At 40.3% G+C, this 16,265-nt stretch overlaps 1 protein-coding gene across 3 annotated transcripts; it reads right to left on the bottom strand.

Moving 5' to 3' along the window:
• Window positions 1-1,659: 1,659 nt before the first annotated feature.
• Window positions 1,660-13,841, bottom strand: LOC126632715 (uncharacterized). Of its 3 annotated transcripts, none has more exons than XM_050303175.1 (13): window positions 13,675-13,841; window positions 13,372-13,479; window positions 4,767-4,828; window positions 4,543-4,593; window positions 4,393-4,419; window positions 4,029-4,133; window positions 3,755-3,862; window positions 3,588-3,659; window positions 3,434-3,484; window positions 3,235-3,297; window positions 3,025-3,149; window positions 2,665-2,878; window positions 1,660-2,538 (listed from the first exon to the last, which is right to left on the bottom strand). In XM_050303175.1, the coding sequence occupies exons 2-13, from the start codon at window positions 13,466-13,468 to the stop codon at window positions 1,834-1,836; spliced, it is 1,680 nt and encodes a 559-aa protein (XP_050159132.1). In that variant the 5' UTR covers window positions 13,469-13,479; window positions 13,675-13,841; the 3' UTR covers window positions 1,660-1,833. The 3 variants fall into 3 exon arrangements, with proteins under 3 accessions (XP_050159132.1, XP_050159133.1, XP_050159134.1); XM_050303176.1 differs by having other exon boundaries at window positions 13,372-13,482; window positions 13,675-13,823; XM_050303177.1 differs by lacking the exon at window positions 4,393-4,419.
• Window positions 13,842-16,265: the final 2,424 nt, after the last annotated feature.

Below are 16,265 nucleotides of genomic sequence, written 5' to 3' on the forward strand. Positions count from 1 at the left end.
ACCCCTCACTCTCCTCATTAAGGGAGGCCAATTCTTGAGCCTCATCACCCTCTTAAAGCCTCACTCTCACATTAAAGAGGCTCTCTCCCTCACAATCCTCTCAAAGAAATACAATATCAGTGTGGACGTAGCCCAAACATTGGGGTGAACCACGATACATCTTGTGTTCTGTACTTTCCTGCAGATTCACGGTCAGATTTATGTTGTTCCAAGATCTCCGGTTTTGTGCATCAATAGATTCTAAAATCCTTTAAAATCTTTTAATTGACTACACTAGGATTTTAAAGTCTTTTAAAATCCTCTCAAATCCGAGTTTGACTACATCCCCATAAGTGTAAAGAAAAGTTATAATTAGAGATCTATTGCTTATGTTATATACTAGGTCCATTTATATGTGGATATTATTATGAAAGTATTTATTTAAAATCTCATTATTTATCATAGATTGAAAAAACAATTCCTCATTTGTTTTTAATAAAAGTGATATGACTAGAGAAATCGAATACAAGATATTCGTACGCCAGTAAATGCTCTTAACCACTAACCTTTCATGATATTTTTCCACATAACAGAAAAAACATTGGAGTTATGTAGTATTGTGACAATGATACAGTTTCGAGGCCACCAAACCTAGGTGTTTTTATGCTACATAATACTAATTTGTATTCACGGTGATAAACTTAAAAATATTTAACTTACTACTAAGAGTTAGTTTGGTATTGCTGTGTTTTAAAAATAAAAATAAAAACTGTTTCTACTGTGTTGTGAAAATAAACAGCTATAAAATAAAGTTGTTGAGTGTTTGATAAACTTTTTTTATGTAAAAGTGTTTTTAATAAAAATAAATAAATAGTGTCTGAGAGTTCGGTAAACTTTTATATAAATTACTTTGAATATGTTAAATGACTAAAAATGATATGGTATTTAATGTGATAATAATTGTTAAAGACAATAATATAGGGGTAAAAATTGTAATTTTGTAAAACGAGTATATTTGCCATTTGAAAATTTCATTACATGAGCACTGATTACTATGCTTTGAAGAAGAAAAAACATTTTTTTAGAAGCACTATAGATCCTGCTTCTGCTTTTCTATGTTTTTCTACAGTCATTGACAACATTTTTTTAAACAAGCTTTTTGCTTTACCAAACACATTTAATGTTCCAGATTTTTTAATAAGCTGCTTTTTTTAAAGTACCACAATCCCAAACCTACCCTAAAGGAAAGAAGCAAAGGTTTACACCCAAAACGCAATGTGATGAAAAGAAAAACCCTAACCACCAGAGCAATCCGCCACTTGCAAGTTGCATGGTTCTTAACCAGCAAACCATGGTTAGCCACAAAAACTAGATGTTCTTTATGCTCCATAATACTAATTTGTATTCACGGTGATAAGCTAAAGACGATTTAACTTACTACTTCATGAACCAAATTAAAGAGAAGAAGAGAAGGTTTAATCCCGAAAAGCAATGGGATGAAGAAAAAATACCCTAAACACCGGAGCAAATTGTCACTTGCAGATTGCATGAACCTTGACCATCAAACCACGAAAATGAATTAATTATTATACCTCGCTCTTATTATTCTGTTTTATTTTACACACTTTTATTTACCCAACAAAAAGAAGAAAATTACACAATTGAAGGTCATAGCTCTCCTTTCATCCAATGCTTTCAATAGCAACTCAAACAACTTTCAAGAAAAATTACAGATTTTAGTACAAAACGTGACAACAAAAACAAAATGGCTGGAATGTTGAACATTGACTGTATTTCTTGATATAATCTGTCATAACAGAAGAAAGAAATATAAATATCGAGTCACGAAATTCGCTATGCGTGGAAGTACAGGATATGTAATGCTCCCCTCTCGACATTCTCCGAACCATTCTCAGGGAACCAAGATTTGATGATGCTTTGTGATGAAGGAGGAGTTTCTATAGGCCACTTATCGACTAGCTTAAACCCGAATTTGGATGCAGCTGAAAGTATGGAAGGCTCATCTACCCGACGGAAAATATGACAAAGGATTAGGGCCGGTTTGAAATCCCCAGCGGTGCTTCTGTCCGATGAAATTAACTCCTTTGCAGTTTGAAATAAGGGCAAGGTTGCTTCAGCTACATAAGTGACGTCTGTGCCGAGGATGATATCAAAACCTTGAGAATTAGCTTCCTTGATGGCTTCTATATGATCTCTATTTCCCCACACTAATCTTCTTGTAATCAGTTTGTCCAGAAATGGCGGTCTAAGATTCGACTTGACATTTTGCATCAGTAGGTCAAGTGCTTTTGAGTCACCATCAGTCGCAAACACAAGGTCAGCAGATCTAGCGGCAACCATAGAGCAAATGCCCCCGGAGCCACACCCCAACTCCAACACCTTTTTCCCGCTGACAATAGTTGGATTTCTGGTTAAAACAGAAGCCATGAACCGAGCTGATTCCCACAACATTAAACCAGTTGATTTGCAAGTGTGTTGATACACTTTGGATAACACTTCAATCTTGCAAGTCCAATCACCTAGCTCTAGCTCAATTACCTAAGAGCAAGAATGCCTTAAATGAGTCGAGCCACAACCTAATCACAACCTAATAAAAGCTCTATTTCTGCAAACAATTATGAAAATTTAAGCATATTTGTAGAAGGAAAAAAGACGAAATTTTACCTCGTTGTCATTGGAAGGTAAGACACCAAACATGTCCACCGCCACACCGTCGGAAATGTCAACATCCAAATCATTCACAGGTTTCTTCAAGATATTCTCATTGACCTCTAGCTCGCTTTTCTCTTGACCAAGATCACCTACTTTGGTTGCTGCTTCCGTTTTGGTAGAGGACTTTGTATTGTCTGAAAGGCGGAATACGGCTTGAACCCAACGTCTGAAATAAAAAAACAAGAATTACAATTTGATCAGAGAAGATTAATTAATAGAACAAAAACCTGAAGGAAGAGCAGGATTTAATCAAAGTGACAATCCTCATCCACATACAGGACACAACCTACGAGTGAAAATAGGATCGTTTACCGATTCATAACCAACTCCCTTGACCGGTTCTCAACTTGTTTGCAGCACAAATCAAGTTCTTCGACATCAAAACCATTATCTTTAAATAAGCTTGTTAAGAACTCATTAGCAAAGTAGAAAGCACGCTGAAATATAATAAGGGATCACAATCAAGCTTGAGAACGGAGAAAAAACTAGCTCAACGTACAAGCATGTGCAAGAAAACCTTACAGTGCCATCACCCCTGACATAAAAGTTTTCACTTATCTTTTGGTCCTTGCATTTCAGTCTTTCCTGTCCATTACCAATACAGTTACAAGTAAACTTCCGTATCTTATAACCATCTTTTAAAAGTAAAAAAAAAAAAAAAAGGACACAATCAATCAATAATAAGGATGAATTTCAAAATACACGCATATTGGAGAGGAACCTGAGCAAGGTCACCAGTAGCATAGTCACGAAACAGCACACAACCATTTGGCTGGGAAAAAGGAATCCACAAATTTCATCACCTATGAAGAGGCATACACTAATTCCGTAAAAAGAGCTGCTTGAAATAAAAGTTTGTTAGAACCATCAGTTACCTTGAGAACTTTCTTAATATTCTTCAGTAACAGAGGCATCTTCTCTGGAGACACTGCAGATAACACAAAAATCTACTTAAACAAGTCAGCAACTTTACTAAGTAAAAAAGTTCACTCGTCAAATTTAACCACTGGGGAAAGTTGCTCAATATGTTCAATTCATATACCATGGTTACAATATCCACGGACGATGAAGAAATCTGCTTGCTTAGATCATCAATGGTAGGATCACAAACAAATGCGCTAACACGGGTATCTGTGAAGTCTTTATGCGTCTGCAATAAAACTTGTCATGCATCACTTGTCATGGCTATTCAGTACCAACTACCAACCTAAACTGAATTTACTATTTTTCGTCTACTTGCATTTTGTTGGTCAAACATATTCAATCAAATATCCTTTGCCATGGAATCAGCAACTAAATGTAGAAGAAAACCATACCTTAACCAAGTTAATAGCATTTGTTGAAAAATCGCATGCATGGACAAAAACATCTGCATACATCGTTACCAGTGGGAAAATAGTGTTTCCAGTTCCACAGCCAACCTGTACATTGAAAACAGTAATCAATAATCCAATACGTAACGTCCTTCCAGGAAAATGGTCAGAGATCCTCTATATAGAAACGTAGAATAGATCACCGCACTTAACAAACTAAGATAAATACTTTGCCACAAAAGAGAAGTAAATTATACTTCTTCCAAATCAAGTTGAGGCATATATGTGACATAATGCCACAAGATCTCTACTGATACAGAGATATTAGACAACAACAGTAACATGCATGACCGGCACACTAATTTACCTCTAAAATAACTTTCCGCCCAGCGCCCTGATAGTCAAAAAGATAAAAAATATAAAAACAAAAGTTAAAATCTTATGCAACTGTTGGATGGATATGAAACTACAAAACCAAAAACCTACACATATATCTCCATCATAATTCTTCACTCACCAAGAAATATTTGCCCCACTCCTTGTCCAGGTAGTGCCGATCTTTAAAGAACTGATTAAAGAAATTCGCAGTTAGTTATTTCGCACCAGGCAAAATCAGAATTCGGATATGGGCACCAGATATTGGCACACAGAAGAATGCAACAGAGCCTAATTTCGGGGGCCGGCAACCACAGAAGTAGCTATGGTGAAACTTACTAACCAAATAAGTAATTGAAAACACACCTTGTCTTGATGCCGCTTGTAAAACACATCCCAGTACTTCTTGGCATCTTTTTCATACTTTTCTGCAAAAAAGGCGTTTATGATCAAATGTAAGCACCAGTGAAGCTACAAAGGCGCAAGGTTTCTTTCTCCTTTTCATCGAATTTGTGAATTGGGATTTTAGGTTTTTGATTGTTGATCGTCTATGACATGAATTAGCTGCAAATTTCGATACTTTTACGAAAATGTGATGATGGGTTGTTCTTGTTTTGACTGTTTTGATGCAAACTCGATGATAGGTTGTGCTGGTTTCTGATGCATTTTTTTTGAATTAGCTGAAATTATTTTTTATTTGTATTTCACAAATTTAACTCCGCCGTGTAAGTTTATCTTACATTGCCGGTCCCAAGCCCGGATAAAGGAGGAGGGGGAGGGCGTCAGGTAGTCGACAACCGGCACTCCATGATCACGTCGAATCCTTATGAAAATGAATCCAGAACGAAATCGCGCTAAAGCTAGGGCGTCACCCGTAAGTGGCGCGCTGTGTGGCCCGAGCACAGTGATAAGTGAGCAAGGGTCGCTGTATCTCCATCGGCACCCGGATGCAGTGTTAAATGAGCAAGGGGGCTATAGAAACTTCTTTTCGAACGACTCCACTCAAAGTTGTTTGGGAGCATATGCTCCTATCAACTTTACACAGGACACACAAAAGAAGTACTTTGATCCTATTAGACGGGGAAGGGTGAAGAAGCTAGGACAGAAGGGTAGAGTTCAAGAGAGCAAAATGCGTTTAGGAACGTGGAATATAGGAACCTTGACGGGAAAATCTATGGAAGTAGTAGAAGTTATGGTGAGGAGAAGGATAAATATTATGTGCCTACAAGAAACTAAGTGGGTTGGTCGTAAGGCAGAGGATCTAGAAAACTCAGGGTTTAAACTATGGTATTCGGGCACAAATAGAACGAGAAACGGTGTTGACATCATCGTGGACAAGACCTTGACACAAGATGTTGTAGATGTCAAGAGGGTAGGAGATAGAATCATGGCAATCAAGATTGTAATAGGACAAGAACTTATCAATGTGATTAGTGCGTACGCACCTCAAGTAGGGTTGGATACGAGTTCGAAGGAGAAATTTTGGGAAGACCTTGGAGACTTGGTGCAAGGAATTGCTCAGACGGAGAAGTTATTTATAGGAGGAGATTTAAATGGACACGTGGGCAGGGAGACAGGCAACTATGGAGGTTTTCATGGTGGCCATGGTTTTGGGGAGAGAAACGAGGATGGGGAAGCTATCTTGGATTTTGCAATGGCATATGATCTCTTCTTAGCCAACACCTTCTTTAAGAAGAGAGAAGAACATGTGATCACCTACAAGAGTGGATCGTCAAAAACACAAATAGAATTTCTTCTAATGAGGAAAGGGGATCGTATAACTTGTAAGGATTGCAAAGTTATACCAGGAGAGAGCGTGGCTAATCAACATCGCTTGTTGGTGATGGATGTACATATCAAAAGAGTGAGAAAAAAGAACAAGACTTGGAAGTGCCCAAGGACTAGATGGTGGAATCTAAAAGAAGAAAAACAAGCCATTTTCAAAGAGAAAGTAATCACCCAGTGTGTGGGATAGAGAGGGGGAGGCTAACCAAATGTGGGATTCCATGCCTAGTTGTATCCGAAAAGTAGCAAAAGAGGTATTAGGAGAGTCCAAGGGCTTTGCCCCACACCAAAAGGAATCTTGGTAGTGGAATGAGGAGGTACAAACAAAGGTGAAGGCTAAGAAGGAATGTTGTAAAGCCTTATACAAGAATAGGACCGATGAAAATGGTGAAAGGTATAGAAAAGCGAAGCAAGAGGCGAAGAAAGTTGTGAGAGAAGCTAAGTTAGCGGCTTATGACGATATGTATAAGCGACTAGATACCAAAGAAGGAGAGTTGGATATCTATAAACTAGCTAGAGCAAGGGACCTAAACCAAGTGAGGTGCATCAAGGATGAGGATGGAAAGGTTCTTGCTACAGAGAACGTAGTTAAAGACAGATGGAAAGGTTATTTTCATAATCTTTTCAATGAAGGACATGAAAGGAGTGCTTCTTTAGGGGAGTTGAGTAACTCAGAAGAGTGTAGAAACTACTATTTTTATCGTAGAATCCGAAAGGAATAAGTGGTTGTGGCTTTGAAGAAGATGAAGCATAGAAAAGCAGTAGGCCCAGACAATATACCAATCGAAGTGTGGAAAGTTTTGGGAGAGACAGGTATAACATGGCTCACTGACCTTTTCAATAGGATTTTGAAAACGAAGAAGATGCCAAATGAGTGGCGAATGAGCACTTTGGTGCCTATCTACAAGAATAAGGGCGATGTACAAAATTGCATGAACTATAGGGGTATTAAGCTAATGAGTCATACAATGAAGCTTTGGGAGAGAGTCATTGAGCATAGATTGAGGCAAGAGACACGAGTTTCGGACAACCAATTCGGGTTCATGCCAGGGCGCTCAACCATGGAGGCAATCTATCTCTTACGAAAATTGATGGAAAGATATAGAGATGGGAAAAATGATTTACACATGGTCTTTATAGATTTGGAAAAAGCGTATGATAGGGTCCCAAGAGACATTCTTTGGAGGATTTTAGAGAAGAAAGAAGTACGAGTAGCATATATCCAAGCTATACAGGATATGTATGAAGGAGCAAAGACTGCCGTAAGAACTCATGAAGGACAAACCGAAAGCTTTCCCATAACTGTAGGATTACATCAAGGCTCATCCTTAAGTACTTACCTTTTTGCGTTGGTAATGGATGAGTTAACAGGACATATTCAAGATGATATTCCTTGGTGTATGCTTTTCGCAGACGATATAGTGTTGATAGATGAAACTCAGGAAGGGGTAAATGCAAAGCTTAACCTTTGGAGAGAAGTGTTGGAATCTAAAGGTCTTCGCCTAAGCCGATCAAAGACAGAATATATGGAGTGCAAGTTCAGTGCAAATGGAGGCCAAAACGAGTTAGGGGTGAGGATCGGAGATCAAGAAATACCAAAGAGCGACCGTTTTCGTTACCTAGGATCTATCTTGCAAAAGAACGGAGAATTAGATGGAGATCTCAACCATAGAATACAAGTTGGATGGATGAAGTGGAAGAGTGCATCCGGCGTGTTGTGTGACAGCCGTATGCCACTGAAGCTCAAGGGAAAATTTTATAGGACGGCAATAAGGCCGGCGATGCTGTATGGCACAGAATGTTGGGCGGTGAAGCATCAACACGTACACAAAATGGGTGTAGCGGAGATGAGGATGCTTCGTTGGATGTGTGGGCACACGAGAAAGGATAAGATTAGGAATGAGGATATCCAGGGTAAAGTAGGAGTAGTCGAAATTGAAGGAAAGATGAGAGAAAATCGGTTACGGTGGTTTGGACACGTGCAAAGAAGGTCTACTGACGCTCCGATTAGAAGATGCGACTATAGGACAGAGGTTCAGGGCCGAAGGGGTAGAGGAAGACCTAGGAAAACTTTGGAAGAGACCCTAAGAAAAGACTTAGAGTACTTGGATCTAACGGAGGACATGACACAGGACAGAACACAATGGCGTTCTAAAATTCATATAGCCGATCCCACTCAGTGACTTGGATTTTCCAAGTCTCCAACCGAGAAGTTTTCCTCACTCGGGAAATTAAGGGAACACTACCTCAACCTACATGCTCCACTCACAAAGCTTCAACATACAAGCTTCAACAAAAGAAAATTCAAAGAACTTAGCGAAGAAGGCTTTGGTGTATTTAACACAATACGTTGAAATGAAGGAAAACTTATTTATTGATATTCTCGATAAGTTACAAATATGTACATATACTTGAGTCAAAATAAACAAACAAGAGAGACTCTTCACAAAGGTTGCTTAGGAGAAGTCTCAGCAGTCGGTAGAGCCCCAGAAAGAGAAGGCACCGGAGGGGGATCATTCAAAGCCTCAGTACTGGACAAAACCCTAGAAGGAGGAGGCACCAGAGGTTGATCATTTGAAGCTTCATTACGCGGTACAGCCCCAGAAGACGAAGGCAATAAATGCCTTTGGAACAAACCCACAAATCTCTGATGATCAAGTAAAACCTGACCATCAGATTCCTTCATCTGGTCAAGCTTCCTCTTCATGTTTGTAGCATAGTCATGTGCGAGCCGGTGCAACTGTTTATTCTCATGCTTGAGCCCTCTAATCTCCTGTTTGAGACTCATCACTTCAGCCGCCAATGATTCAACTTGGCGGGTTCGAGCAAATAGGCGTTGGGCCATATTAGACACAGAACCTGCACACTGAACACTGAGAGCCAGAGAATCCTTAACAGCCAACTCATCAGACCGTTTGGAAAGTAGTCTGTTACCTTTGGGAGTGAGAAGGTTCCTGGCCACTACCGCAGCGGTCATATCATTCTTCATCACGGAATCCCCAACGGTAAGAGGACCAGTAGAAGAGACGAAGGATGGGCGCCATATGTTGTCTGGAGAAGGCGGGGCTGCCTCTTCAACAAGGTTCAAGTCAAAACGACGGTCGGAGGGGCCAGACATTTTCAAAGGTGTTGAAGAGAGAAGAGGTCGGACAAATCAAGATCTTAGAAGTGCAAGAACGAAGCTTCTACTGGTGGATATTCAAGTGTGCTTTGGAACTTAATGTCAGCCCCTATAAAAATCTGCACTCGACGAAGCTTCAGAAATCGAAGAGGTGTCTGCTCAAAAATCGAAGAGGCGTTTGCTTTCTCAAAAGCTAGGCTGCTCAGAGACCACGAGGGTCGATCTCAGAAATCGAAGAGGCGTTTGCTTTCTCAAAAGCTGGGCTGCTCAAAGACCACGAAGGCCGATCTCAGAAATCGAAGAGGCTTGCTTTCTCAAAAGCTGGGCTGCTAAGAGACCACGAGGGCCGATCCCATAAATCGAAGAGGCACCTACTTTTCCAGCCTTGTCAGCACCTGTCACACGCACACTCAGCTTTGCGGAAATTATGGGCATTCTGTCGAAGATTTCTGGCGAAGTAGAAAACACATGAATCGTACTGTTCAATCACCAACTTCCCACACGCAACAGTAACTCATGGGTACCACAGATAACTTTGCCAAAGTTCTCTGACAAAGTTGAGATACGTGAAGCTTGCAGCTCCCGCTACATCGCTTTGACCAAGAAGGGTAAAGGAATTGCAAAGAAACAACACTAACAAAGTTTAGACACATAAATTTTGAAGGTCTAGCTACCATATTATTACCCACAAGGGTAAAGGAACAGTACCACTGCTGGATAATTGGAAAGTCCCGGTGTGTCAACCTCTGTGCTTCGTGGCAAGGTAGACTAGCAAACATACCCAACCTTTACTCACATTCGAGAAAACACTCCCAACATGATTGCTTGCTCCAAAATCGAAGAGGCACCGCCCTCCGAATCTCGAGAGCCAGACTCCCAACATGATTACTTTCTCAAAAATCGAAGAGAGGGTAAAGGAACAGTACCACTGCTGGATAATTGGAAAGTCCCTGTGTGTCAACCTTTGTGCTTCGTGGCAAGGTAGACTAGCAAACATGCCCAACCTTTACTCACATTCGAGAAAACACTCCCAACAAGATTGCTTGCTCCAAAATCGAAGAGGCACCGCCCTCCGAATCTCGAGAGCCAGACTCCCAACATGATTACTTTCTCAAAAATCGAACAGAGGGTAAATGAACAGTACCACTGCTGGATAATTGGAAAGTCCCTGTGTGTCAACCTCTGTGCTTCGTGGCAAGGTAGACTAGCAAACATGCCCAACCTTTACTCACATTCGAGAAAACACTCCCAACAAGATTGCTTGCTCCAAAATCGAAGAGGCACCGCCCTCCGAATCTCGAGAGCCAGACTCCCAACATGATTACTTTCTCAAAAATCGAAGAGACACCGCTCTCCGAATCTCGAGAGCCAGACCCCCAGCAGGATTGCTTTCTCAAAAATCGAAGAGGTACCGTTCTCCGAATCTCGAGAGCCAGATCCCCGACAGGATTGCTTGTTCGAAAACCGAAGAGGCACCACTTTCCCAACTTCAAGAGCTGGATCTCCTTGGATAAAGCTTGTCTGTAATCTTCACACGCAACATCAGCTTTCCAGATACCACAGACCACTTTTTCAAAGTGCTCTGACAGAGTTAAAACATGTGAAGCTGGCAGCTCCCACTACCGTGCTATAACCAAGCAGGGTAAAGGAATAGCATTATTACTTGATGTTAGGGAGACTCCTATATATGTCGACCTCCATCCCTAACGGACAGGCAGACCTGCAAAAATGCTCGACCCTTTCTCTTATCTGAGAGGGCACTCCCAACGAAGCCTTTCGAAATATTCAGCTTTCTTTCCCCCCGATAATACCTCTGTAAACAAGCTATACTAGAGCAAGAATATCTCATATCATCAGGGTTAAAAGCAAGAGTATCTCATATCATGCTTTTTCCCTGTCTTTTCTTTTGGCCTTGTTCTTACCTGCAAGACAATGAGAAAGAGAGCAATTAGTCAGCACTTGGAATCAAGCTTCCAGCCAGGAACTGACTGCCTGGAACCCCTTACCTGATTACTTACCTGGCATTGCTCTCGAGTACTCATCTTCAACATCTTATGCTTCCAGGGAAGATACCGCATCTGCCTGAGGAACAGATAGGGCAAGTGAGAATGATACAAGGAAGCATGTGGAGACAAGCGTAACAGCACACGTGCCGATACATCCACTACTCTGTCAAAAACAAAAGTATCACATATCAGCAGGGTCGAACGTACTCTAGATTTGATGGACTTGTTTTGACCCTCAAATTCTTCAGTCGGCCTTATACTCTGGAGGAAACCAGAAAACCCTCCAGCCCGGTTCAAGAATAAGCCTATGGAAAGTTACTTCTTCAAAAGCAAAAGTATCACATATCATCTCTTCTCATTTTTCTTCTCTTTATCCTTCATGCTGCCTGCAAGATAGGGAGAATGTGAACAATCAGCCAGAGCTCTAATTGCTTACCTTGTCTGTCACCTCTTTCAGCAGATCCCCTAGCCCGGCGACTTGGGGGACTCCTACTACATGGTTTGTATCACGCTTGACCAAGCCTGAAACTACAAGTAAGCTTCAAGTGAAATTGATACATTACCTTGTGCATCTCCACCAGTTACAGATACCACCCCTGGATGGAGGAAGAGTACTTCCAGAGAAGATGCCACATCTACCTATGAGACAAATAAGGCAAGTCAAGACGATACCACACTCCGGTACTTAGAAGTTTCGTGGTAACGAGATCATTCTCCCACAATATTTCCTAATGTCATTTGTACTAAATCATTCACTTGTACTCACTAAAGGAGAGCTTGAACCTATGTACTTGTGTAAACCCTTCACAATTAATGAGAACTCCTCTATTCCGTAGACGTAGCCAATCTGGGTAAACCACGTACATCTTGTGTTTGCTTTCTTATCTCTATCCATTTATATACTTATCCACACTAATGACCGGAGCAATCTAGCGAAGATCACAAAAAGTGACCGTTTTCGCTACCTAGGATCTATCTTACAAGAGAACGGAGAATTAGATGGAGATCTCAACCATAGAATACAAGCTGGATGGATGAAGTGTAAGAGTGCATCCGGCGTGTTGTGTGACCGTCGTAGGCCACTGAAGCTCAAGGGAAAATTTTATAGGACGGCAATAAGGCCAGCGATGTTGTATGGCACAGAATGTTAGGCGGTGAAGCATCAACATGTATACAAAATGGGTGTAGCGGAGATGAGGATGCTTCGTGGGATGTATGGGCACACGATAAAGGATAAGATTGGGAATGAGGATATCCGAGGTAACGTAGGAGTAGCCAAAATTGAAGGAAATATGAGAGAAAATCGGTTCCGGTGGTTTGGACATGTGCAAAGAAGGCCTACTGACGCTCCGGTTCGAAAATGTGACTACGGGACAGAAGTTCAGGGCCGAAGGGGTAGAGGAAGACCTAGGAAAACTTTGGAAGAGACCCTAAGAAAAGACTTGAGTACTTGGATCTAACGGAGGACATGACACAAAACCGAGCGCAATGGCGTTCTAGGATTCATATAGCCGACCCCACTTAGTGGGAAAAGGCTTTGTTGTTGTTGTTGTTGTATTTCACAAATTTGAGGAATTAAGCTTAAAAGAACCATAATTTGGCAGTGCGCTTATTAGAAAGGACAGAACGGGTTTCTAATAATCCCCTTTTCTCTTTTGCTTTCAGATTACTTCCATTTTAGGTCCCGATTATGGCATTATCACACTTTTTTAGTAACGCTTTCGGATTACTCAGATTACTTAAAATGAACTTACATGTGGAGAGCGTTTATGAATATTGTCAAAACCCCACTGCGTAACAAAATGGGAGATCAATGGTTGAGTGAGTAGCTTGGATGTTTACATTGAGACAGATGTTTTTGCTTTTATTGATAATGATCATATGCGACGTGAAACCTCGACGGCAACAATTGTAACAAATTATAAATAACATTAATTTTGTCTGCTATCTAAAAGGATTTGGTTGTTAAATTTTTCTAAAACCTTTTAACCTTTCAAAACTTTGCCGCTTTCCGCCACTGAATGTAAGATATATCGAGAGAGAGAGAGAGAAAGAGTACCTCTCCAGAAAGAAGAGAGAGTATCAGAGGTGGAGTAAATCTGCAGCCTTGGGGCTGCTTGCTCTTGCTCCGAAACTACTTTGACAGTGGGCGCCATAACCTCCAAAGCTTCTTAGCCGAATCCGAAAACAAAAATACGAAATTCAGCAACAAAAACGATTTCTCAAAATAAAGCTGAAATTTGAAAACAGAGCGATTCTGCTACTGAATTATCAGCTTAAATTAATCGATTTATGAACTTGTGAAAAAAAAAAAAATTAACTTGAATCGGATTTTTGGTTTGGAAACGAAGGAGAGTCGTACCTGTTGAAGTTCGAGGTGCAGGAGACGACTGGACGAGAAAGTGGGAGAGAGTTGACTGCTGCGGGTGCCGTGTAGTGTAGATTGTAATTAGGGTTTTGGCTCAGTGCTTCCTTTTATGCGCCGTTTATTTTGGGTATATTTCAACAAAATTTCTATTTAGGGTTAACAACTTTTCTCTCTTAACTTTTCTCTCTTAGTCAGTTCGTTTAACCGTTTTGGTTTTTTCCATTTTACCCCTGCATTTGACTGCTGTCATGATGACTCACAATCAAGGAAGAAAATATCGGTGATATCGGAAATATCGGTAGTCCGAAAACACGGAAATATCGATGGAAATATCGGTAAAATATCGATATCGATAAAAATTACATGGAAACCACGGAAATTGTAAGAAAAACTTGGAAATTTGTATTGAAACTTTGTAGGATGTTTATTTAGTCAATTATCTATTAGTTTATCACAAAAAATTGGAAGGAAATGCATTGCATGATGGATTTAACATTATCAAGTTGATTATATAGCGATCTGACAAATATTATGAGTGTAGAAAATATGTAGTAATTAATGAAAGAAGTCTAAACACACCATAATCATTTATATATAATGAATTAGTACAATATTTTACACTTTAGTACCACATAGAGTTCCTATGAGGTTCAAATTTGTCACTATCTTCATCATCTCTATGTGTAGAATGAGTGTATTGTGAAGAGTAGTTATCAAATGATAAATCCCCAAAATAGTTTTGCATGTAATTGTTAATATGCCACCCATATGGATCCGAGATTGGTTGAGGTTGTCCATAAGAAAAATCATTTGAAGATTGAGGCTGGGATTGATTCCATGAGTCGCTCGATTCCATCCCAACAGGAATGGGATATGAAGGGTAGGGAAATGGTTGGTTATGAGTATAACCATAGTTACTACTTCCCAATCCAAAAGAGTCTGAAGTTCTAGATAACGAGTCATCTTCTTGACTTGACAAAATCCCTTTGCCTCTTTCTCTGCGAGTATAGTCCTTCCCTATGGCACCAATTCCTAGTCCTGCCCGCCTACTGCCATGGTCATCATCTTGTGTTGCATGCGTGAAGTTTGCCTCACCAGTGAAGGGGCTTATATATCCGGGAGGTGGTGGTCCATAATAGTTTCCATATCCACCACCACTACCTCCAGCTCCACTACCTCCAGCTCCACTACCTCCTTCATCATTCCCACCTCCTGTGGTAGGTGAGTCTCCTGATCTTGTACTAGAGCTATCATTAGTATCAGCACGATGTTGTGGTTGTGTAGGATTGGAAAAAGGTGGAATTCCAGTGTTGCTTGGCATTGGGTGCAAAAGTTCTTCGAAAGAGTCAGCGCTGCTAGATCCCACCTCCTCCTCTAATACTCTTTCTACATTTATCCCTTCATTACGTGCTTCTTCAGCAACTCTGGGAGCTGGGTTGCCTTCATCATCATCTAAATGAAGAGGTCTAATCCATTGAAAAAGTTGGTTACCCTCCGTATCATCATCTTCACCAACAATATCAAACACATCTAGTGGGTCACCACGGTCGACATGATCGATTTCTGCTTCCTTATCTCGAATTTGAAGCTTCATGTTGTAGTAGCAATAAACTAATTTTTCCAAGCTACTATGAGCCAACTTATTTCTTTGCTTTGTATGGATGAGTGCAAATGTGCTCCAATTTCTTTCACAAGCTGATGAGGAAGCTGTTTGTGATAATACTTTTATTGCTAACTTTCTCACAGTTGGTGCATCGGTCCCATACATGATCCACCATTCAGCTACAATGAAAAATAATGTTGATAAGCCTAATAACTCCAACAAATTCTATTATAAACTTATAGTGAAATATGTTTATACTCACTAGGAGACATATTTGTTCGAGCAGCAACTGATGTTAGTTCTCCAAATGTTCTTCTTGCATCTTTAAACCATGTTAGCTGAATACAATAAATTGTGTTAGTTTAATCCAACAAAGTAATTATTATAATTTAAGTAATTGTGTACCTCATTTCCAAATTGGCCAACTGCTGGTGATGCAGGGTCTAATTTAGAGTATACATTATGTACAGCACGTATAAGGGTACCATCATCTCCAACACCGGGTCTGTATTGGTATCGGGGATTCAAATAATATGCTGTTCAAAGAAACACATACTCTAATAAGATAAATAATACTTATGCAACTAAAGAAATGAATTGCAAATTATGACATAATTTATACCTGCTGCATGCAAATCGTGGTATAATGTTTTATACCATCGGTCTTCAATTATTTTTACGACCCACCTTGCACCATGTTTTCTTTCCAATTCATCCTTCACTACACGCATCAACTCATATACAGCCCCCATAGTAGGATACACTTCTGTGTCAACGATCCGTAAAACTTTGTAAAGAGGTTCAAACACTTGACACACATGTTCTGTTTGACTCCAAAAAGCATGATCAAGCACTATACTTTCCACCAAACGACCTGTATTTGAGCGGCTAAAATTGTGGTTGGCCCAATCATCACTGGTGAATAGTTGCTTCAACCCTGCTTTCTTCTTGAGTAGGCTGTTTAATGCAATATAGTTGGTGG

Source organism: Malus sylvestris, chromosome 8 (genome assembly GCF_916048215.2).
Source record: "Malus sylvestris chromosome 8, drMalSylv7.2, whole genome shotgun sequence".
NCBI lineage: Eukaryota > Viridiplantae > Streptophyta > Magnoliopsida > Rosales > Rosaceae > Malus > Malus sylvestris.